General features: G+C 39.9%; 1 protein-coding gene across 8 annotated transcripts in view; it reads right to left on the minus strand.

Annotated features, from left to right (window-relative positions):
• TENM2 (teneurin transmembrane protein 2) overlaps positions 1-24,860 on the minus strand; it is a 619,020-nt gene that overhangs the window by 48,947 nt on the left and 545,213 nt on the right. For all 8 annotated transcript variants that reach the window (XM_075766471.1, XM_075766468.1, XM_075766467.1 and 5 more), the window contains one exon: positions 4,047-4,193. In XM_075766471.1, coding sequence (XP_075622586.1) covers positions 4,047-4,193 — 147 coding nt within the window. The remainder of the gene's footprint in view (positions 1-4,046; positions 4,194-24,860) is intronic.

The following is a 24,860-nucleotide window of genomic DNA, read 5'->3' on the forward strand; positions in this document are numbered from 1 at the left end:
TCAAAATATCATTTCTAATCCCTTAATTTCCTAAAATAAATCCACGGTGAATTAAATGGGTTATACATGTCTACTGGGGGAATTATACACTGTAATCACAAGTATAGGTCTTAAAATAAAGCTATTTCTAATCCCTCCAAAAGATGCTTAGTAACTATTAGACTACTGAGGGACTGATTAAGGAAAGGGATTAGATTTAGAAGTGGCCACAGTAAGTAAAGTATGTAATCCAAACATGTTTTGGAAAACAGGAGCATTTTCCAATTAAAGATGATCTTAAAACTGAGTAGATGCCAGAAAACCCTCACCTTTCAGTTAGGCTTCCTCCTTAAAAATAAATAAATAGCCAGGTAAAAGAACAGACAATTAAATAGTTAAATAAGAGTCTCTCGGGCTCTTTCAGCCAAGTAGCCTATGCACCACAGCGACCCTAGACAGGTTCATAATGAAACCCCAGTGAAGCCCACAGCTAGGTTTGATGATGGTAAGGCCAACTACCGGTGCCTTTGCCAGCGCCACCTCTGATCAGGCACAGCTCGACTTGAGCAGCTCTAAGAGGAGAAACCAGCTCTGGCCACTCACTCCTCTCTCTGCGCTGGAATCCTGTTTTATTTATGTGAGTAATACACACTGCCGTCCCATTTAAAATGAAGATTTGTAAGTCTCAACAAGACAGGGACACATCTGCCTCTTCTAGGAATAACCCAACTAAAGGGCATTAATCTAAAATGGAAAGAAAATATTAACCATAATCTTTCATTTTTCTCTTTTTGAACTATGGTATGGAATTTGCATTGTGGCAGATAATAAGACAAAACAGGACAAATGGGAATCCCTTTGGAGTCAGTGGCAATGCTCTTCTTGACATCCATGAAATGAAGACTTGGCCCAAGGCCTTTGAATCTGATTGTGAGATAAAATTGCAATAAGAATGGCTGAACGGCAGAAGAGCACCAAAATATGTCAAATCTGTTGCCGCATGGGAAAGAAAGGAAGACAGAAAATGATAGTTGCATTTCAGTGACACGCTGAAGCAACTGTATTTTAACAACATGAATAAATGGATGGAAAAGGAAGGAGATTCAGCTGTCCAGATAAGGATCTCATTTAGGCAAAAAATCGTATTTTTAGCAACCCTACTGCCTTTCGAAAGAACAGCTCGCATTTTCAGTAATACTCCAGAACTACTTGTGCTTATGTTAACAGAGCAATGTTGGTAATGGAGCAGCAAATGAGTGCAACATTTTGCTGCAAATAAACTCGGTTGAGTTTCAAATGAAAAGAGAGACTGGGAGGAGAGGCGATTTCTTTAACTTTCAACAATCTTGTGTTTTATGCGAAACTTGGGGTTCTGGTAACTAGCTGAATCTTTAACATTGCTACCCATAGTACAGTTTTCAGCTTTGTCTAATGAGAAAACTTCACTTTAATTGTGACTCTGTATATAAAGGAACAGACACATAACGGTGCACCTTGAAGCACACAGCACACATCCTTTCCTGCTTCTCCGTTCCTGCCCACTCCTGTGGTCTCCCCTGTGACAGCAGTAATGAACACACAGGTCACAGGAGGTGTTCCGGGCCAGAGGTGCAGCGAACCAGACCTAGAAAGAGTGGTACGGATAAGGCAAAGGCAGGACTGCACTCTCAGATACTAAGTATTAAGTGATTAACGTTATGGTCGGGTTTGAGTTTTATTGTAGCTCTCGTGACTGACAATTTGAGAAACTGCTGGGAATGGCACCCTGTCCTTACAGCGCGTGCCGTGCCATCTCAGAGAGATCTGAAACTCAAAACACAATCGAGCAAATGGAAATGGCACAAATCGCAAAGGCAGGAGAGAGACAGAAGCGTGCTGCAGAGCCACGCACGTAACTCAGCCTGCGCCACCTGCGCCCTCCTCAAAACACAGCGTGCTGAATCAAAGGGTTTGCCTGGTCGGTTTTCGGGGGTTTTTTGGAAGTATGTGGAGAAACAGCTAGCTGCACAGGTGTTGAACATCACCTAAGCTCCTTTGTAGAAAAACTCTACAGAAATGTACTAAGGATGAGACTATCAGAGAGTAGTAATGATCGTCGGATTAAAGTACTGAGCTAGGAGTCAGAAGACAAGAGAGTCATTTCTGCCTTTACCATAAAATGCCCGTGTGAAAATGCGTGGGTCAAATGGACTTTTCAGGGGGTCTGGCCCTGGAACAGGCATAGATTTTCAAACTATCCACACTCCCACCAGAAGCCACGAGCAGTAATAACTGCAACCTGCAAGCACTGAGGAGGTCTGGAGAGTTGTCCTCTTAATCTTTCCAGCTTTCAGCTAGACCTTATAATTTTCCTTCAGCTGTGACTATGGTAAACCACAAACTATGCACCTTGCATGGCGGTGCTGATTAATACTACATGTCTGTTGTGTAGCAGATTTATTCTACCTATTCTTTGACTTCGATGAACTACTATTTGCCTTCTGTGAACTAAGTTTTAGAATTCTGCAATTTTCAATTGGTATGAACAGCTGAATGGTCTCACTGGTCAATTTTTCCCCTGTTTGCCTATCTGTTTTTACAAGTGCAGAATATTGCCTTGGATAAGTAACCATCTTATTCCAGTATTTCTAACAAAGTTTTCCAAAGTCATGTCTTGTTTTGAGGAAAATCTGATGATACATCCATTTTCAAATTTTCCTTCAAAGCCTGTGAAAACTGCAAACCTAAGCAGTTCACCTTTTCGTTTCTTACGCTGCATCTCAATACACGTTTAGTGGGTTTCGTTGCATAGTTAAACGTCAAATAATGTAATTTGGCAGTTAGATTCTGCTCCTTACAATTCAGTAACAGCTATAAAGCAAGTACCAGTTTTCTGAAATTGAATCAGCTCCGGCTCTTTTAAAATATTTCTGTAAGCACTGATCACACATGAAACCAATGAACTAATGGACGATTTACAGATTAAAGCTAGCGGATGATATTCAGATGTGGTTAATATTATATAATCAAAACCAAATGTACCTGTTCCTCAGTTTGGGACTTGCAAACAATTTCTACACCCTGAAATTTTATATAAAATTAAAGCTTTCATCTTAATGACAATTTTATCCTAAAAGCAGCCATTCAAATAAGCCAATTTTTTTTTCAGTTTTAGGAAATACCATCAGTAAAACATTCAGTAATCAGCAAACAACAGATGCGCTCTTCAGATTAATTATCGGCCAAAGAAAAGTGAAGGAGTCTCAAAGCTGTGTTTGATGTTTGACTTTTAATGAAGAGCAGAAGTGAAAAAGAATCAACATAACTTACTAAAGACATTGTAATGAAAGGTATGAGAAAGCTACTTCAAACGAAGGAGATTGCTTAATCTATCTTATTTAGATGGCACAGCTTCTCAGAACTGCTTTCGGCCCAGCCCAGCCTAACACACCATGAAAAGCTCTACGAAACGAGATAAACTAAAGCCATCTTTGAAGGTGAACGCAGAACAAAAGCTCTATATTTAAGAGGGATATGACTGATAAAGGAGAGGGAAAACTGAACTGGGATCTCAGAGCCTCATCACATGTGACGACTGGCCAGCACACCTCACTCGGTCCTTTAAAGCTGTGCAGTAGGGCAGCAAGCTAAAACCACTCACACAGGTCGTGTACACGAGAGCATGACCCTGGCCTCTGGCCCAGAGCAGAAAAAACATTGCTAAACATCCTGCTCAGTCAGCCGCTACGCTTGTGCACGTGGACACAGCCAGGTGTTTTGCACTTCGCATGCGCCAAGAGCCCACGGGAAGAAGCGCTGGTCCACTGGGCCACGCTCTCCACCGCGGGCTTCAGTGGGACGTGGAGTGGGACCGAGTCGGCCCGTTCGATCCCGACGCAGGCGTTGTGGGTCACCGCGTCTCTCCACAAGGCCACAGCTCGCTCGGTCTCATTTGTTTCAAAAGAACCGTAACACCACCACTTGACAACAATGACAGCCGAAGTCTTTCTGAAGGAAAATGACTCACGAAGAAAGCGTGTATAACCCTCTGTTCTTTAGGGACTGGGAATTGAAAGACTTTTGCTCACCTCCCTCATTATCCTTGTTATCGGCACAGGCGGTTTCCATGGCAACGTTGCATCCAGGCCCCCTCCAGCCGGTCTGGCAGACACACTGCCAGCTGTTCTGACCCAGCGTGCATCTCCCATTGCCATTGCACAAATCAGGGCAGCCATCTGGTTGAAGAAACGGAGAAGGTAAGTACAAGACACACTCATTCACACTGCCACTCACGCTTCTGACAATATTACTGTGCAGACAAAAAGGCTCGTTCCTGCCGGTGGGACAAACGCTCTCCTGGCCCACCACCACAGCCCTGGCGTGGAGAAGGAGGGTAAAGAAAGGGGATGCCTCAGAGAAACGGGGATTTAACTCAAACCAAAAGGCAGGAGGAGTCCTACCATCAGCCATAACACATGTTTTAAGAACTCTGTAAAGGTTCAGATCTTGATAGAAATTACAGTCTGCTGACAGAAGTTCACGGCCTCTTATTTCTCCCACTGTACATGTGTGTATACACATATGAGGGAGAATGTCGTCTTCAACGAGTATGTTAGAGTGCCTTTTATATTGTACATTGCATAATTCTCCAGAGCTCCTCTAAACACAAAGTTTAAATAAATAGCTTTGAAAAATATTTTCCTTCTTTAACGGTCACTTTAAAAGACCTACTTATTTAACACTAAGTTTACTTATATTACGATCTAACACTTCATGCTTTCTGAAAGACACATTAGAAAAGATATCCCACAAAAGATGCATGTTTTGAATTGCCTATGGATATGATGCGACTTACTGTATAGCAAGAGCTGAATTAGGAACAAAAATATTAATTAGCTAAGGTGCTTAAATGTTTTAACAAAATGTCCATAGGTAACAGAATACCTCAACTGCTTTTTCCTGAGACTAAATGAGTCTCAGGAGGCACTACTGTATCTTACTGAATATTCATTATGAAAAAGAGGTAGGAAAACCCAATTCCAGCCTCGGCATATACGGTCAAATCCATCAACACCCAATCCACACGTGTACGTGTATTTGCCTGTGGAGGTGACAGAAGATTTGAGTCCTGCAGCAGACCTCTCATAGCACCTTTTCATTAGCCTGAGCAGGAGGAGAAGGCTGTGTCGCCATATTGACAATAGATGTCGGATCCCAATCATTCCCAAGCTCTCTTGTTGGGATTGGAAAGACAGTCTAATCCTGCCATCCCTACAACCACCGGAGAACATGGAATAATCTCACTGCTGTTGGTCTTGGGCAGAAAAATTTCATCTCAAAACAGCTGACAAAGCTTCATGCTCTCTCCTTTTCCCCTCCACCAGCAGCGATGAGTCACTGTTGGCATCAAGACCTGCAGGGACCTGCTGCAGCCCTCTCGGGTCTCACCGACTGGCTGCGTTAGTCCTTCGCATTGGCCACTGAGACCCCAAGCTGCAACTATTAGTTAAGTACTCCACTCCCTTCCCCAGACATTTTAAGAGAACCAAGGAACTAATGGACACTCTACCAGAGTGTGGATACTCTCTTCACCAGCTGTGAGTGAGGAAGGCAGCAGTGGGAAATACCCTGAAAGCAAATAAATACGTTTTCTTTGAGCAGCACCACTTCAGATGCGCAGCACTGGAGACAGACTAAGATGACAGTATGTCGCTTTTGTGTCCCTTGGCCTCTGCAGGTGACCGGGAACAGGAGCAACTGTCACACCAGCACAGCTTTCATACTAGTGCTGAAAGGCTCAACAGCCTTCCAGAAATCACTAATTTACACTGCCGGTGTGTTTCTATAAACCTGTTGAGAAAGCCACAGCTCTGAGCTTGTGTCTCTCCCTACTCCTCCCAGCTGCCTCTGCCGCAGCCAGGCGATGTCAGAGAAGTTCCTCGGGCCCCACGCTGCTTTCCACACCGCTGCAGGAGCTTCCCATGCAGGAATGCAAGCTGCCTTGTATCCCTGGGACTCACACAGCTGCTAGCACAACATGTAAGCATTCACTTCTACTTTTCCTCCTTGGGTTGTTACCTGATATGTTCATAGCGATCAATTAAATTTTAACAGGACTAAGTAATCCACAGCCACGTTAATTTTCAACATCATTCTGATCTCTGAGACCTCAGCTGTCCCACTGAAAAGGTTCTTTATAGATAACAGCCACCAAAGTTTCTGTGCAGTGTCGTACCAAGGTGCCTGAACCTGCACGGTTTCTAGCGGTGGCACAGCAGCTTGATCTCCACCACAGGTCCGTGACCTCACGCCAGACCTCTGAACAGCGCCAAGACCCTTCCGTTCATTTTACACAGAAAGCTATCAGCAGATAGCGACAAGTCCTAGAAGTTTCACTTCAATGCTGTTGTGTGTTAAAATAAAAACAGTGCCCCTTTCACTTACAAGTGAGCTTGTTTTGGCATTATGTATCTTGGCTACAAAAAGCTGCACTTACTTTGCAGCACAGGTAATATTATTTTCAAGGCGTTTATTTTACCTCTTTCATTTGTCAGGTGGTTTGAATGACTAAAATTATCAATAATGTTTGAGGGGAGGCACCATACTGTAGGACAAATTATTTGTTCTAAATGAAAAACAAATAGTAATTGTGAATATACACACACGTTTGGTTTTACACTGAGGCACTGAAGAGAATTAAATCACCGAAGTAGTTTGCTTTGCAGCATATGAGCAAGATGAAAACACGAACAGTAGGGAGCTAGCAAAATCTCTGAAAAGTTTTATGTGCAGCTGGGGATTAATGGACATGACTTTGCTTTCAGCTTAAAGAGAGAAGCAAGCATTGCTGGTATGGACATGGTGTTGCTAGGAAACACTATGCTACCTCTACAGAGTTTATTTAACTGTGGCCTTCCAAAGACAGACTTCGTGTTTCAATAATATAAATATCAGAAGGAAAGGAAAAAACCCAGCAGCAGACTACAGTAAGACTCAAGTGCTGTGACAATAATGTCTTCCTTAAAAATCTATTAAATTAATGGTGTATTAACTGTCCAACCAGCTTTAAGTAATGGACAACTACTGAGATATTGTGCATGGTTTTATGTGTTTCCGCACATGCGTGTGTGCCTTTCTGTTTATGTCTGTCTCTCTCCAAGCAAATATTTACATAGCATTATAGTCTGCTAGACCAAAATTTGTCCTAACAGCCTGCTGACCAACTAGACAACAGAGCTCCATTATCATCTATTAATAACAAGTTTTCTTCTAAAAAACTTTATATTTAGGCAGTGCACCGAATATATGTATTTAAACCTCCCTACACGTGCGTGCGCACTGATTAGTACTGACGAACACCCTCTGCACACACAAACTTTGCACATGGCTAACGGGCCTTGATGCACTTCAAGGGGTTTTGGGAGCAGACAAGGTCAAAAGCGCCTAACAGAGAAGTCCTCCGAGTCCCCACAAATGCTCAGTGCTCACCGCTGGACGCAGGGCCTTTGCTGGAAATGCAGGCTGTACAGAGCACGCGCTCACCCCCCGTGCTTTGGTAGAGCTTGCTTTCATTCTGCAGCCCCAGCTCACTGTGTACTACCTCCCGGCTGGCTTACAGATTCACTCAGAGTAAGGTAGTCAAAGGGAGAGTAAGGTAGTCACAGAAGGAAGGGCTATCGACATCTAGCCTTAAGAAGTAATCCGCCACGGTACAAAGCTCTCAGCCACTGCACAGAAAAGGGCCCTTCATGCTAAACAGACAGGTTGCTATTCCTGGTGTGTAGAGAAATTCTACTTATCTTTTCTATTACAGTATGCTTAATGGAAAATGTCAAAAAGCTAGCTTAAAAAAGAAGAAAGTGCTTGTTTAAAGTGCTAGATTGACAACCTATTTATTCACAGAACAGGCAGAGTACGGGCAACAGCAGTTCAAGTGTCTCACACTTTTCTAGCAATGTCTCTGCACAGGCTGCTGCTGCGAGAGGTGAAACACCAACTCCCTCCTCCTTCAGTCACTACCTTGCCTGTGGGACTGGTAACTGGGAGCTCCAATACAGGTACATACGCATTTACAGTTAAAACAGCAAGAAAGATTTCAGTACGTTTTGCAACGCAGAAATCTGTGCCTAGCATTGCGAGGGACCATCACAGTAAGAGAAGGTTTCAAAATCAAAATACTCCAGTGCATTCCTCTCCATACTACAGACAGACAAAACGCCCAGCATTCATGTAAAGTGAATGCTGGAAGGCAGTGGTAAAGGAAAAGGAGAAAATAACGGCATTGTATCTCTGCATCTAACAGAAAATGATGTAAAACTGGTGGTTTGTACACACGAGATCCCAAAATCCTTTCAGCATTCTCACTGAACAGGACAATCTCTATCATCTTGCAGTTCTGGAACACCAGGGCTAGTGTTTAATGCCTGACTTTATTTCCTTGCTGCATTTTTTTTTTTCCAGCTACCCAACTTAACTGGAGTAACAGAACAAATTCATTAATGGATTTCATGGTGTTTCTTGCTTCTCTTGGCTCAAACAGGCTGTTACATTCTTAACTTGCTCATAGTTTAAAGAGCCCATTTCTTGGCAAGTTAATATCACATTACATCTGCAGTGATAAGTAGCATGAGAACACTGACTCGTGATCACAACAAGGGCTTGAAGACAACTCAAACTCTACAACTTGGTAAGCAAAGAGTCAGCAAATGTATCTGTTCCAGTGCATGGGGACACTTGCTCCCTATAAACCTTCACTGTTTCTCAGCACTCGAGAATTCCTCAGCTTATCCATTCCAATGCACATATGATGATAGTATGTTAAAATGAAAGGAATTTCGGTGATACATAGTACAAATGAGTACTCGATAACAACACGAGAAGACTGTGGTTTAAGACCAAAAAAAAAAAAAAGTGGTATCTTTGCCATAAAATACTGAGTTCCTTCTTCTAGGACTGAATTAGGTTTCTGTCTCTTGACTGTGCCTACTACTAAGAGGTAGAGGATCTACCATCGATGCTAAGTAAATAATGTACTATCAGAACAGCACACTATTTAACAAAACACTATGAGAAATGAGAACATGTCAATATGAAGAGGAGTATTTAGTCAACTACTACTATATGTATATACACACAATTATTACATTCATCTTATTTCACATTATAAATATTCATGGAGAAAAGGGATCAAAAAGGTTTGAGACCTTTGGTTAGACACAACAGGAAAAAGAAAGCTCCTGTTTGAAAGCCCTTATAATCCAATAAGACAAAATGAGCTTAAAATACTAGGTTTTGTTATTTGTTTGTAGAGCTCCACATTGCCACCGTCCACAATGGGGCCTAGAAGATGCTGTAACAGTACAAAGCAAAGGGCTTTTCCTGGCAACAACAGAAAAATAAATAGTCTAGGAACCAACAAACATTGCTGTTACTGAGGTCACTGTGAGCAAAATTGCCTACTGCTTCCTCCACTCCTATGTAAGCTTTATCTATTTCTATAGTTTCGTATTTTCAAAAGTTATAAGAGATTTATGAAAAGCTGAATTTAACAAGAAAGTCTGCAGAATCATTACAAATAGTAAACAAAATCAATATGGACAGTACCTGTTTGTAAGAAAGCGATAGTGCCGGATACATTTACAAGAGAATACTCATAGGTTTTATCTACAATGAAATTATTCGGAGACTAAATTGTAAGGTGATTAATTCATTTTTGAACTCAGCAAATTAATTTCCAGTATCTAGGCAGTTCATCACAGATTCTAACCCAATTTTGGGTAAATTCTGCACCGAGATCCTTTTCATTCCACTGATACTCACGAACTCCAAGTATACAAATACACATGTACCCAGCCACCCAGGCATATACAGACTTTCCTTGGCATGAGCTACTTTAAAACTCCCAGACAAACATTTTAAATAAATCAAAATAAAAAGACACACTGTCGAATTAATTTGTGGTTTCAGTCTAAACCTTAATAATCATCAGAACTCCCACTTATGTCAGGGCCAATCACTCTAAAAAAGAAGGAAGGGAAAGAGCAGCCAGGGAAAAAGAAGTTAGAGAAATCATTTTCATTTTAAAGTTTTCAAACTTTGAAGGAATAGGTAGCCTTTTAGTATAATTAAAGGAAAAAGTGGAATAGGAGAGATGGAGGAAAAAAAGTAAAATCTCTCTAGGTGATACCTTGTAACCACTTGGAGAAGGGGACAATGTTTTTAGCCTCCACTCAGCTCGTACATGGAAAATTAGGCGTAAATCAAGAATTACATGTTCTGAGTCCTTCCGATGCAAAGCTGTCTATCACTCGTCTATCCTCCAAACTCCTCCAAACAATGTCGTTAGCAGCTAGAATGGGTTCCCGGCCCCTCGCCCCATCTAGCACACGGTCTGGAAGGTAGTATCTCTTGTTTACCTTTCCACCTAACCCCATTTTACACATCCTCATCCAAAGCCCGCTGGCAGTCAGCGGAGCCCTTCCATTGACGTGAACTGACACTGGCCCAGGTGGTCCTGTGGGTGACGATGCCCTGCAGTAAGGGCTGTTGTACAGCTCACTCTTGTCTTGCTCACAGGATACACATGAGTTTCAAGGGGAACATTACATTGAAATCCTCCTCATTACAGCTGTTAACTACAGAACTGTAGCAAATGGAAGTAGTCTGGGATATGATGGTACCTACAGAACATAGAGAAACGACATAAAAGCAGTAATGATAATAGCCTGTTTAATTTGGATTTTAGAGGATAATCACTGTTTTCATATTTTCTGTTCATTCCTTCAGTGAGTTGCTGGTATGCCTACAGCTCTCTACCAAATAATAAATGAGGTACGTGGAACGAGGTACTTAGCAACATTGACAATAAAATTATGCTTTTTATTTGCTATTGTTATTTTTTAATCCTTCAATTCCAAAGCCTACAGGGCTTAGTTAAAGCCAAAGAAAGGGCATACAAATAAAAATGACACATAGTATTATGGTAGGCACACACAAGTTATTTTCTACAGAGTAATATTTCAACTAAAATAAACTCACATCCAAACCACGTAACTAAAGATACGTCAATGCAATATAGCATTGGTTGTGCGAGTTTGGACAGTTCCAGAGCAGGCTAGAGCCACGCTGAAGCACTAGCTCAGGTCTTCGAAGTAGGGTAGTCACACAGACTGTAAAGAATTAACCTAGCCTTTCAGCGTAATAAAAGCCTGATTTCACTGCCCAAGTACCACAGCAGTGCTGCTTGCGGTTCCAGAGTGCTCACACAGCGCAGGAGCTTCTCCGTGGCACCCAAGCATTTGTCACCCAGATGCTCTGGCTGGCTTCCCTGCTTTTTTTTTTTCTTTTTATTTTTTAGAGAAAACTTTGTTGTTTCTTTCTGAAATTACCCAAACCCCTACATAGTTCTTTAAGCTAGGTATCAAACAAAGGAATGTATGGAATAAATAACTATTTGCAGACATATCAGGTGAGATGAATACACGTGTGAGTTAAAACTAAAGAATGAGCCAGCTACAATTTTATATATTGAACAGGGTGAAAAAAATGGAAAGACTGAGAAGTAAGTTCCAAGACTCCTGATTTCCTCTGCTCTAATACCTTCTGTGCAGGCAGACAATTATGAATGTTAAGTAAAGTTCCTTAAACTGCCTGGGATATGTAAGCCATAACAGAATTTCCTTCTAAATTCTATTTACTATGTATCTATGCAATTTCTGTCTTTCACACTTAAAGGTAGGAACGCAGAGAACATCCAGGTTTCCACATGAAATAGGAAAATGTGAGAAAACCAAGTGTGTCCATTGTCACAGAAGAAGAGAAGTAAACCTCATGCAAAGGGGAACTGCTGGTAGGAAAAAAGGAAGTCTCAAAAAAAGTCACTTGAATCTTTCTGAAGAAAAAAAAAAAAAAAAAGACCAAGGAAAGCTCATGTTGCAATATAGGTCACAAAAATTAGAGATTAAAAAAAAAACCCCCACGGGTGCCAGAGCATCACGCCTTGTTAACAAGGGATTGTTCCCAGCAGTACATTCTGTTTTATCCAACTTCATTTTAAGCGACTCAAGCAGATGGGCTCCCATTACTTTCTTGGGGGGAGACACCCTCGGGGTCTCCCTCTCGTGCACAGCCAACAGAGCTCTCTAACGATCACCAGCTGTTGGCATGCCCCCTCCTCGAGCTGCCAACAGCTGGGCAGGGAAAAGAGGGCGGCAGTTTGTGCTGCGCTGTCCGGAGACTGGAGGAAACCAAACAGATCAATAATCAAAAAAACCCACGTCTGGCCAGAAGGTTGGGGATACACAAAGAGCTTCAGCTGAGCCCCAGAATTTGGGCTAGTTATCTATATAAAAGACAGTTTCAAGAAGGAAGGGAGACCGCATTGATGGGAAGTTTAGTCATAAGACTGAGAAGTTTCTGCAAAGCTAAGGGACCAAGCGCTCTGCCGTAGCCAGGAGGCCAAATGCAGTCCTGCAAATGTGGGAAGTCCACGGGTCCTGTCTCCACACAGCGCCCACAACACCCACAGCCTGCCTGTGATGGGCAGGCAGCGTGCTGTCTGCACGCCCCAGTATCGCTGACTTTAACACAGAAGATGTGTCAGATCCTGCACAGAAACCAGCTCTGTGCACGGTGGCTTTATCGACGATCAGGTGATGATCGCCTCAGATGCCTACCAGCGTGTGCAAAGTAGTGACACAATACGTACGGACATAAGTAAAGACACTGCTGCAGCCCAAAAGCTACAGCATAGCTATAGAGTTTCTTCTATAGGCTGAGCAGATTATTTGCTGAGATTTTGAGCAAGAGCTAAAATTTCACCCTAGCAGCACATTCAAGTTACACAGTGTATTCCCTTCAAACAAGACTCATATTCAACTCATATTCATATACCCAATAAAAAGATACATAAAAGATGCAGTAAAATTTGTATTTAAGATAGCTGGTTCTTTCAAATTAATCTTACTGTAAGAAAATCCATTTAGAATATAATTCCGGGTGAAATTGCATTCATAAAACCAGCACCACAACCATAATCTTTTATTGTATTAATGTTTCTGATATGGGATACAAGGACCAGCATCATCTTTTGTAATATGTAATATCGCTTCTGAAAAAGAAGCCTTCTCAAGTTGGATTTATCTCTAAAACAACATCTACATAAATAGTTTAGTGGCAGTGTAATGAAAAAGTGACCTATCAGACAGGATGTGTAAATTCAGTCAATTGAAGAGTAACAAGCAAAACATTGACCTCATATTTAGAAGAATATATAACCTAATTAAAATGTAATAACTAAAATCCCTACATTAATCACAGTGTTCTAGCAGGGAGTTTCAGTCATTTGTTCATAAAAATTAGGATTCACATGGTAATTGCTACTCAACCTCGTTGCACACAATGCAATTTGCTTTTTTTATTATTTGAAGTATGTGGCAGCCATAAAATTTCAAAAACATGTATTGGAACTTTTTTGAATAAGTGTTTAGGTAAGGTGTTGGTATACTTTTAGATATACTTATTAACTACAAAGCTTCAAGAATCTCATACACACTGACACACAAAGGTGTGTTACCTTTCCGTACTCCTTACCCATTCCACCCTCTTCATGTCGTAGGGAGAGACAAAGAAGAAAAAAACACAACGTAATTCTTATCTTAAGTGATAGCTGTATCTGGCAAAAGGATATTTGATGTCGTGCTGTCAAATCCTAGACGTTAGATTTCAAAAGCTTGGTTTCGTTTGGCTAGCTGAAATTTATAAAATTCAACACAAATCACCTATTTTTTCCTCATTTCAAACAGAAAACAATGCTATCCCTAATTAACTGCTAACAGCTAAGACGATGTTTGAACTCAGAATCATACCCAACGTACTGGAGTACCTCTAGCATTCTATTCTAACTTTGGAGGAAAGCATGAAGTCATGTGGTTTGAAAGGTTTTTCTAGTTTCATATTCCTTTACGCAGTTTTCCTACAGAACCCAGGCAAAGGATGCTGCTACTCCATCCCGCGCTCCCAGGCAGACCAAGCTTGCCGGTGGAGGCCCGAGCCTGACCATTCCACCAGGAAACAACCCTTGGATGCACCCATCCTCGCCAATACCACTAGCATCAATTTGTCCATTTCTAAACATTTTTATAAAGTCCTTCTAAAACTAAACTAACACTCTAGGCCTAACGTGATTTTTTCAGGGAAGACACAGTTCTCAGTTCAGTCATGAACTTCCGAATGCTTTTAGTCACATCCCAAATCCTCCAGACAGGGCACACAGGAGCTGTGCTGCCACGGACTTCTGAGGGACTGCCAGACTCCGCACCTCCCTTACCGCCCAGCAATGCCATACGTACAGGTGTAAGCCAAATTCGCTAAGTGAATAAATACTGAAGCATTTCTCCTTAACAAGAAGAGGTACATCAAATGTTATTTTCATTCTCTCACCAATGGCTTACTAAAGAAATTCAAAATCAAGTTCAAGGCCTTACTTCTTATCTGGTAGGCTCAGGATGTTTAAGAGACTGCCTAAGGTACAGGGATGGAAACTGGGGTCAAGAGCTCTGTTAAGCTGACAAAAGCTAATCTTATCTGTGTAGGAGGCAGAGATTTTAGGAAGCCAAGTTAAGACTATAGAATAAATTCCTTCACTCTATAAGAATGAACTTACATATATATATATATTTTATATATATATATAAATAAAAATCACATATTATCCACCTTTGCTCCAAACACAAATTGCATTTCTTTGACCATAACTCCTTTAATATACAAATAGTTCTACAAAGCAGAGGAGTTTAAGTCAAAGTGCTCTAGTAAGCTAAGCCAGCATTTACAGTGACCAAAGAGAACTGTTTCCCTTACGCCAGTACTACTTAACAGTCGTTTACACCGGTATTTCTAATCCTATTTGAATTCAGAGATGTGAGGGAATGGGATGTGTGCACACACAGTAGGTGCTGCAGATGTTATATATTTATGTTGCTCAATATCCTATAGAAGATGCTTTGCTACGGGGCTGAGTAACAGCCCAGCCAACGAACAGTAAGGAGGGTTGTAAGGAAGTCTGCCTTAAAAACTATGGGCCCGAGTCGAATGTCTGACCTCATAACCAACCCTGCTTTGAGGAAGCGGTTGGACAAGATGTCCTCCTGACGTCCCTTCCAACCAGAATTATCTATGAACCCTTCAGTTTTAGGGCTTTATCACTCATAATTCTCAGGGCAGGGAATCCCAGTTTTCTCAGGCATTATTACAATATAACTACTCACTATTCATCCGGTATTGATGTCTGCAGAGAATTTATAATTTAGCAATTAACTTTCAGGTATGCAAATGTAGATCCTGTATAATTGTGCAGGTTATCTCTATCAGAAGAAATATGAGCCTTAACATAAGTACACATTTTCCTCCAAGACTGTGGAACGGATTAGCACGCTCTACGAGTGTCCCTCCCATAATTTGGTACGGAACTTTGGAATCCCTTCAGGATGAGAAGTAGTACTATATAGACAGAGAAATTATACTTTACAGCTGATCTTCTTAAAGTATTAATTACATGGATTCCAATAAATGGCTGCACACTGTATGGTTTCAGACTACGGAGTCCAAACATTTCAGCTGTCTCCAAGGAAAATCAAAAGCAAGCGCTGAAGGAAAAAAGAAGTTTTTAAGAAGTATTGTGGGATAGTTTGGAATAAAAAAACCCTTGATAACATACACTCAATGCTTCTCATACCCCTTCTGGCTTGCAGGAATCTTCATGAGAGTGAAATATGATTAAGTAAAAAAAAAACCAAAACATATTTGAGTATTAAAATATATATATATATCGCATGTTTGTTAGAGCTAGAATTTATGGAGTTTAAATACGTACAAATGCAACAGATGAAGTAATGCCCATGACATAGGAGCAGTATTTGGCCACACAGGCAACATATTTAAACCAAATTAAAATACATAAACAATGCATTCGGAGTTATGTGAGTATTTGTGTATGCTGAGTTGTTTGGCAGATATAGGATAGAAGATGAATATTTCACTACATAAAATATATTTTATAAACATGTCTCTAATTCTCAAGTGCTAGGCATATATTCTGCATCCCTTTTCACTACACATAAGCCTCATGAATATCACAAAATTTTCCAATTTTTCTATCTACCAACAGCACAAATACCTAATAAAAGCTACAGAAATAAAAACATTTTCTCACAAACAATTTTTTTAATCCTGCAAGCACAGACAAAGCGTAGGATAGCTCTCTTTTTGTTCCTTCTTTATCTGCATAAGTGGTGAAGGAAAAAACCTCCCAATCCTTCAAAGAGAGCCAGTTGCCTTGAGATTTACATACTAAATAAATCTGAAAAAATGATTTTGATCTACTAGGGAGATCATTTTCAACATATAAGAGTATTTTATCTGCACTTGGAAGAAATTTGAAAGAGGAAGAACTCTTTAAGCTCTGCTTGCTTTATATTACAAATAGTTCCTATCAGGCAGCTGCTAGCTCTGCTCCTCCCCTAGCCTCTCTAGAGGGGACCTCAATTTTCTGGGCCAAATACTTCAGTCTTGCCACGTATAGACAGAGCACTACTTCTCCATTTCTCTGCTGAAGCCATCAGACGCACCAACTAGGCTTTTGACTTGGTTGCCTTGCATCTAGTTTTGATGCAAGTTTTTAAGCCATGCTGGGGCGGGCAGGTGGTTATCAGTTACACTGGGACTGTCTGCTGGGAGCACTTCTCTCGGGAACAGAAACACAATATCTAACCGGGACAGAGAGCAGCCAAGAAATCTACAAGTTGCTCCACCTCGGCTGCAATAGGGTTCTATGATCAATACACTGGATTAATATACTTTATTCACTGATTCATGTCAGACAAGAAGGTGTGCAACTATGTATTGTCAGGATATTTGCTTTAGTTAAAAAAAAAAACAAACAAAACCAAAACCAAACAGTGAAAAGCAGACTTAACATTCTAGAAACAAAGACCAGTCAGAAGGAATTTCCAATCACAAAGCAAAACCCAAACCAAACCAAAAACAAACAAAAAAAATCTAAGATCTGTGCATGGGACATCTAAAGGAGAATTTGCTACAGTTTTGTGCAATTTGCTCTTTCTATGCAACACTGAAAATACAGCAGGAGTAGCTAATAGTATCTCTAAACATATCAAAGGGATGGCAAAGAAATTTTACTTTTCTGTTTTCTATCCAGGTTATTAATTATCTTAGAAAAGTTCAAGGGGAAATTCCCAGACCACAAGATTCCTCTGAAGACTAACATTATTTACCCTTGGTGTTCAAACAAAATTATAACTTGGGTTACCGTGCTCTGCCTGTTTCCCATAATTCCAATGGGGTACGGTATCATCTTTCATTTCTTATACATACTTGAACTGTTACCACATTCTAAGGAAAATTAATTAGTCGTTCTTTCAGACAATACCAATTTGTTCAAAGCTGTGAGACCAAGCAGTATATATCAGCAATATTTCACCGGTTCAGAGCAGAAAGTGAGAAGTGAAGCTGCAGAGGATTGCCGTAACGCTCCCCTCCACGTTCCGTGAGACGCTAATGAGGGAACACCTTGGAACGTCCAACCAGGAGCTGAAGGTCTCTCGCCTGAGGATTGATGCAGTTTGACTCCACGGAGTTTATGAGATCTCTGTGGGTCTTAATCAAGCTAAGTGAACTTTGGAACGGCTTTAGGTTTCAGAGTAAATACGTAGGGGGGAACATGTTTAATTGGGCGTAGTGCATATCCAATTCATGGTAATAACTTCTGTAAGTGGTTAGGAAGTTTTTGGAAAAATCCTTCTGAACTATCACTCACTGGAAAAACTGTCCTGCAGTTAACGACATCACCTTTCTCCTCAAGGCACAAAGCAGTAAAACTGAAGACATTTAAGTGTGTTTTCCAGCATGCATATCTGCTGCTCATTCTGAATGAAACAACTTACTAATTTTAATTATTTCCTAAGCTGGAACGAAGTTACCTAATTCAGTTAAGGGATCAGTAGTAGCAGCAGCCCTGTGAAAGTTTATCTTTAATAAACCTGTAATTTTTAGTCATAGGACAAAAAGAAATTAAAAAATAGAAGCAATGCTGAAAAAACCAGACACCTTTTCACTTCACTGTCATTTGTTCACATTTGAATGACAACGCTCCTCACATTTTATAACATCTTTATCTCAAGCAATAAAATACAGAAAATAAAAAAAATAATTAAGGTCTAGGGGCATATTCTGCAAGTAACTTGTAAGAAAGCGCCCATTTAATGTTGATAGGAACATTCACCTTAAGAAATCAGATACATTATATACAGCTTGCTAGAAATTTTTTAAAATACACTGTTTTATTTCAGAAATGCTGACAAAAATCCTCAGAATAGTAGGAGAAACTATAACTATAAAGGTTGAATAAACACACCCAGACTTAAATGGAAGGCAAATACATTGAATTATCCCAGTTCTGCTGAATAAATATTTCCCTCTACAAAGCATCTCATGTAAAACTTTCCATGCAGTAACACCTAAATTAGGTAATAAGGATTTTAGGAATTTCATGGTAACTAGAAATACAAATGCTGGTCAAAGAAGATAGACTTACTGAATTTTCTGTGTATGAAAGGCTGAAAGATTAACAGGGATGGGGAAAGCATTGGGGTTTAATAAGCACCATCTTCCTTTTAACAAAATTTCATGTGGTATAAAAATATTAAAATTTTCAGGAGACACATCAGTGTATCCACAAATCTTGCTGAGTGATATTTCATATATAATTAAGTCTTTTGATAAAGTATATGAACTATCATTTGAAATTAAGGGGGGGGGGGGCGAGCAATTTTGATTAACTTTTTTTCTTCAGCAAATAAGCAATCAAAATTGTTATAGAACATATAACAAAAGATTCCAATGAAAAATCATAAAACTGATAACCTCTACAGGCCCCTCTGGATTTGAATTAAGAAAAGCTGCACGTGCAAGCTAATGCTCAAGGAATCTATATAGATTTTTTTCATTTCCCCTTCAGCCTTCTAGCTACATATACAATAGTAACAGGGTATATACATTGTTTAGGCTTCTGCTTCATTACCGTCTCCGTAGAGGAGTAATGCAGAAACAGTGAGCACAGACCTATTTAGACAAACTTAACATTTTCTATAGTCTAACATTCACCTGGGATTTCCTTCAAGCAACTGTTGCCCTCTCAGCCTTCACAAACAAAGTGACCTTGACTCTAATAACCCGTTCTCTAAATATGGAAGGCTTTCTCCATTCTAAATCAATATTTCTGACTTATTTTGGGGAAAAAAGAAAAAAAAAAAAAAGGTTCAAACATTCACAGGACACAATGAAGATATATATGGATTGGCTTCATGATAAAAAATCAATTAATAACGATCCAAGGGAGGCAGTAACGAAAAGCAATTTTACCCCTAGTTTCCAAAGAAGCCAACAAAAAGATGAATTGGATCTAAAAATCTATGTCACTATACTCCCCCCCTCCACCCTCCCAGTTCAACTGTCTATTAACAATGCTGCATGGTGAGCAATGTCAACCTTCATTTCATATTCCTAACAAACTCCTGTGCAGTGATTTTGTCTTAAGTCTAAAACATCTTTTCAGGTTTTTTTGAAACAAGAAAAGGCACATTGCCATTATTTTTCCTCTACTGTTATCAAATTACTCTGAACAAAAAAAAAGTAGAATTAATCAGAATCCGTTAACATTTTAACAAATTCATATTGTGCTTTTACTTTTCAGCAGTAAATAATGATCCGTGGCTTCCTGCTTTCAGTAATACTTTTCTTGTTCAAATGCAAGTGAGTCTGCAATTTAAAAATAAAAGAAAATAGGAAAGACAGAGAGACACCCAACTTCTTTTTCTATAACTGCTTAATTCTGGGCACACCCTCTTCCATTGTAAAACTGTATGCTATAATGCTAATTCCTCTATTAATTTCAGAGAGAAGTGATCTGTAACCCAGCATATACACATTTTGCCTTGCTTTATTAAATGGAAAGCAAAGGAGTCAGATCAATTTATATTTAAAATGTGCTGAAAAGTGGATGGCAACACTGAGTTCTACTCCCTCGTATTCCCAGTGGTTAAAACAATACCTCAGTTCTCTCATCTGTACTAATGTGTCTCTGGGTTTAGGAGAATCAGCATCTTCTGGGACATTTAGCGTTTTGTGTTTGTGCATGCTGAATTTACAAAAATAACTTCAGTGCTATTCTTAAGGAACTCATTCACAAGAAGCTCAGCAATCCCTCTTGATTCCTAACAACTGGAAAATCACAGTGTTTGAAGCAGTACTACTTTTAAGATCAATAAATCACCATGTTCTAGGTAAACATGTTATTCCTAAACTGATTTTTTTTTTGTTGTTGTTGTTAATTTGTTCTTTTGGATAATTGTCTTCTCAGTATTGTTTCTAGCCTAAAATCACAACCTAGTAATATTTTTCACTACAAACTGATTTAGTTTTTAATTAAAAAGAATGGGTTTTAATCATCATTACACCATTATAATTATTTCTTTGATAACAAAGGTATTATCACTACTATTTCTCTTCAGAATAGGGACTGCATCTTGATGCACTGTGGTCCTTTAGCACAGTTGTTCAATGCTCTGAAAAACTGACTCTTTGAACGCAAATGAAAACATATGTGGTCTAGATGCAATATGAATCTTACTCATTTGTCACACATGAATAACTGTACTCTTTCAACATCTACCTAAAAAACCAACTCATCTGCAATTTTAGAACTAACTGGAATGAATACAGAAGAGATTCATCTTTACTTTATATGGGTTTCTGTAAAAATATACTAAAATGTTAAAGTGTATATACTTTTTATGAAAGATTAACTATCAGCTCATGTAGTTCAGTCTACCCTAACCACTCCAGAACATTTAAGAAGAAATACTTAAACCTTTCCTTGCAGCTATTTTGTATGGTATCTTATTTTACAGCATCTTCAAAGCAAGTCACAGTCTCTTGTTGCCAAGTTGATCAACCTACTCTGAGCTGGACAGTTAAAAAGTGCGAATAGAAACTAAAAATACAATGGGATTAGGAAAAAGCAATAAACCCTGACATTGATTGGCAGTTTGTCAATATTATGGCTCCCTATTTACAGAATGCAGGAAACCCACAGCTTTTTAAAAGGCATCGCGCAGCAGAGAAAATACAAATGAGGGGGGTAGACCTTAGGTGCCATTCTGCAAACCGTGTTTGAGGGAATGCAGAAACTGTTTTACGCTTGAACATCTGGGGCTCGCTGCATGGTCCCAATAACCAATGAGACAGCACAATGAAAGGCAACGAATCCCAGATGTTCGACATTGGTCACGGGCCATAGAACTGGCAGATTACAGAAAAGCAGGAGTAGAAGTAACTTCAAGTTTAGTAGAATGAGAGGGAGAAAAGCTTTACATGGATCAGCAGACAGCCATGTCTCCTCTGCCTAAGTTTTCATTAGGGGTGATGTTATGATCCATGTCACACTGAAGTCATTGTGGAAGCAAAAGTTATTACTTTTTCATGAAAACTGCTTAACTGTTTACGAGAGGTACTTGTTTGGAGTGCAATATTTAAGTTCAGTGCATAGTGCCCAGTGCTAAGGATCAGCTCTCAGATTTGAAAATCTTCAAGGACCGGCTGGGCCATGAATCCTTTCTGTTCTAATCCTGTTATTGAATGAAGAGAGAATGAGCACAAATACAGTAACCCTAATTTCTCGTGTCCTGCTTTTCCTTCGGCTTGTAGTACCATGACTGTGAACTGCTGACAGATTAACGAGACACCAGCGTTGCTTTGTCTCTGTCTATCCCAGCATGGATGTGGTTTGAATACAACTGACAGAATGAGATGGACGGTTATATGTCAATCAATACTACAATATCACTGAAAGCACTACAGAAGTATGTGCTGGAAATTGTAGAAATCTACACACTTAGTCACAATTTTCACAGCAGCTATAAATCAGGGAATAATGACCCCGATATTACTCCAACTATCTGCACTTTCAACGTACAGAGATGAACATGGACCATAACCTCAGACCTGAACACCTTCAAGAACACCCGGGTTTGTATTTAGTTCTTACATTCCAGTTACCTAAATGACATTTGCAATTTCTTTGGGCAAACAAGATATCCCACATTATATGATGATTTCTGTTGGACAGAAAACTTTCCTTCTTTTTCTATGTATAGAAAAACTATATTTAAAATGAAATAGGCTACAGGAATAATCTGCAGAAGCGAGGTTATCCTAAAAAGCATTTCATAAGCAGGTCAGGATAGGGATGGAAAGAAAGAATGAGAGAAAAGTGGCAAATAACACAAATTGTGTAAAAACTTTGTTCAATAAGAATGGCTCACGATACCTCATAACTGGTACCCTGAACAAGTCCCCATATTCAATCCTCAAGATCTTTTAAAAAAATTGTCTAAGGGCTTCTAGTGAAAGAAGGATGTATCAATATTCAACATCGGTGTGTATTTCATCCTCAGTGAGTAGTTACTGCAGGAGACATAACTGACAATTTAAAGAGAAAGCTTTCAATAGTTTCATTTTTTCCCCAAAGCCCTAAATAGATCACACAGCAAAATCCTGAACTGACACTTCAGAGATGCTACAGAGACCATTTTTTCCTTTTTCTTTCTGACATTAATATTTTTAATACAACATTAAACTAAGAAAATATTAAGTAGAAAATTTCAAAAGCATCAAATATCTCAGGAAGACAAGCCTCTACCTTCTAATGCATCCTACTCTTAATTTGATACTAAATTGACAAGAAGCTGCAAAGGTGTCTGAATTGTTATTCCATAGAGTTTGCAGCAGTCAGGCAAAACACATTTGGCTTCATTTGCATCTTCAAGCGTGAAAGATTATGTGAAACTGATATTAAAGATACAAGAATTATACCTTGAGAATGTATAAGCAAGAATGCAAATGATTAAGGAAAAGATATCTTGAACGAGAACACTAGCAGCAGGCCTCAAAAGGATGGGCAGATATTGTTCTCTCTCATATTTGTTTCTTAGTAAGTATAAATATTATATAAATGTATATACATATATCTCTCAAGATCTGGTACCACCTTGCTATCTCAGTACAGTCTATGTCTCTGACCTCTCGCAAGCATTCCCATGTCTTTGTTGGTTGTTTTGTATCCAGCACCACCATGTAATTCACTCACTTGCTGAAGCTGTGCTTGACACCACAGGGTACAAAATAACACAGGAACATTATCTGTGGAAGAAGATAAGATTGCCTGACGCTGGGAATACTCCTATGAACAGCAAAATCAGCTTTGCCCTTTCAAAAGTTAGATCAGCTGCCTGCCTGATTGATTGCCCTCCCCCTCTTTTTGTGGTCTTTTAAGAGTTCAAGAATTGGCCCGAAAATCAATATAACTCATGTAGAAGCCCCTCCGAAAGGAGAAAAAAAGAAATGTGATTTTAGTTTGGAAAACTATTCACTAGTTTCTGCTGGGTGCATCTTTGAAGTACCAGACAAAATGCAGGAAGCTTTTCTGAAAACACACTCATTAAATTTTTTGGGCTAGAAAGGGAAGAAGTAAGGTCATGTTCTGCAAATATCCTATATACAAAGAAAAAAGCCACTCAAGTGTTCTGACACCGCGCTGTGACATATTTCAGTCATTTACAGGAAGCTCTCAGCAAAGAGTGCAAACAGGAAAGTTCTTCCTCATGAATAAGCTTGCCTTTTAGCCAAAAAAGATCCCCAGCTGCCCCGTGTAAATTCTGCAGATGAAAAGGAATTCTGTTTCTAAAGTCCCTGAAAGTCAAACCACTCTCACTACGTACAAATCTCTACATAGAATATTTCCTTCCAGATATATATAATCAGCTATCTTGCTCAGCTACGATAAAGTAAGAGGACGCATATGGCAGTTCTGGGTTCCTTACTGCTACAGAAATTGTTCAGAAAGTTTACTACTCATCCCTGATACAGAAAGTAGTAAAATAAATTTTAGTTACTGGGATAGGAATTTACCAAGTTACAAATCAAAAACAAAAATTAGCATGAGATTCAAAACAAGAGCTATTTACACAGTGTCTAATCCGGGGACTTTACAGCCAAGAGATTTTATTCAGAAGTTTTGGAGGTGAAATAAAAGGTGACATATTTACAAAACCAACAAAGCACCCCAATCACAAACGTAGCTGGAAAAGGTTGGCTTGGGGCAGAGTGGCTGGAAAACTCCCCGGTGGAAAAGGACCTGGGGCTGTTGGTCAACAGCCAGCTGAATGTGAACCAGCTGTGTGCCCAGGTGGCCAAGAAGGCCAACAGCCTCCTGGCTTGTATCAGAAATAGTGCGGCCAGCAGGAGTAGGGCGGTGATCGTCCCCCTGTACTCGGCACTGGTGGGACCGTACCTCAAGTACTGTGTTCAGTTTTGGGCCCCTCACAACAAGGACATTGAAGTGCTGGAGCGTATCCAGAGAAGGGCAACAAAGTGGTGAAGAGTCTGGGGCACAAGTCTGATGAGGAGCAGCTGAGGGAACTGGGGTTGTTTAGTCTGGAGAAAAGGAGACTGAGGGGAGACCTGATTGCCCCGTACAGCTACCTGAAAGGCGGTTGTACCCAGGTGGGTGTTGGTCTCCCAAGCAGCAAGCGACAGGATGACAAGCAACTGCCTCAAGGGTTGTCAAGCACTGGAACAGGCTGCCCAGGCAAGTGGTTGAGTCACCATCCCTGGAGGTATTTAAAAGATGTGTAGACATGGCGCATAGGGACACGGTTCAGTGGTGGCCTTGGAAGTGTTAGGTTTACGGTTGGACTCAATAATGATCTTAAAGGTCCTTTCCAACCTAAATGATTCCACAATTCTAAGATAAAAAGCATTCTATTTCA

Source organism: Balearica regulorum, chromosome 14 (genome assembly GCF_011004875.1).
Source record: "Balearica regulorum gibbericeps isolate bBalReg1 chromosome 14, bBalReg1.pri, whole genome shotgun sequence".
NCBI lineage: Eukaryota > Metazoa > Chordata > Aves > Gruiformes > Gruidae > Balearica > Balearica regulorum.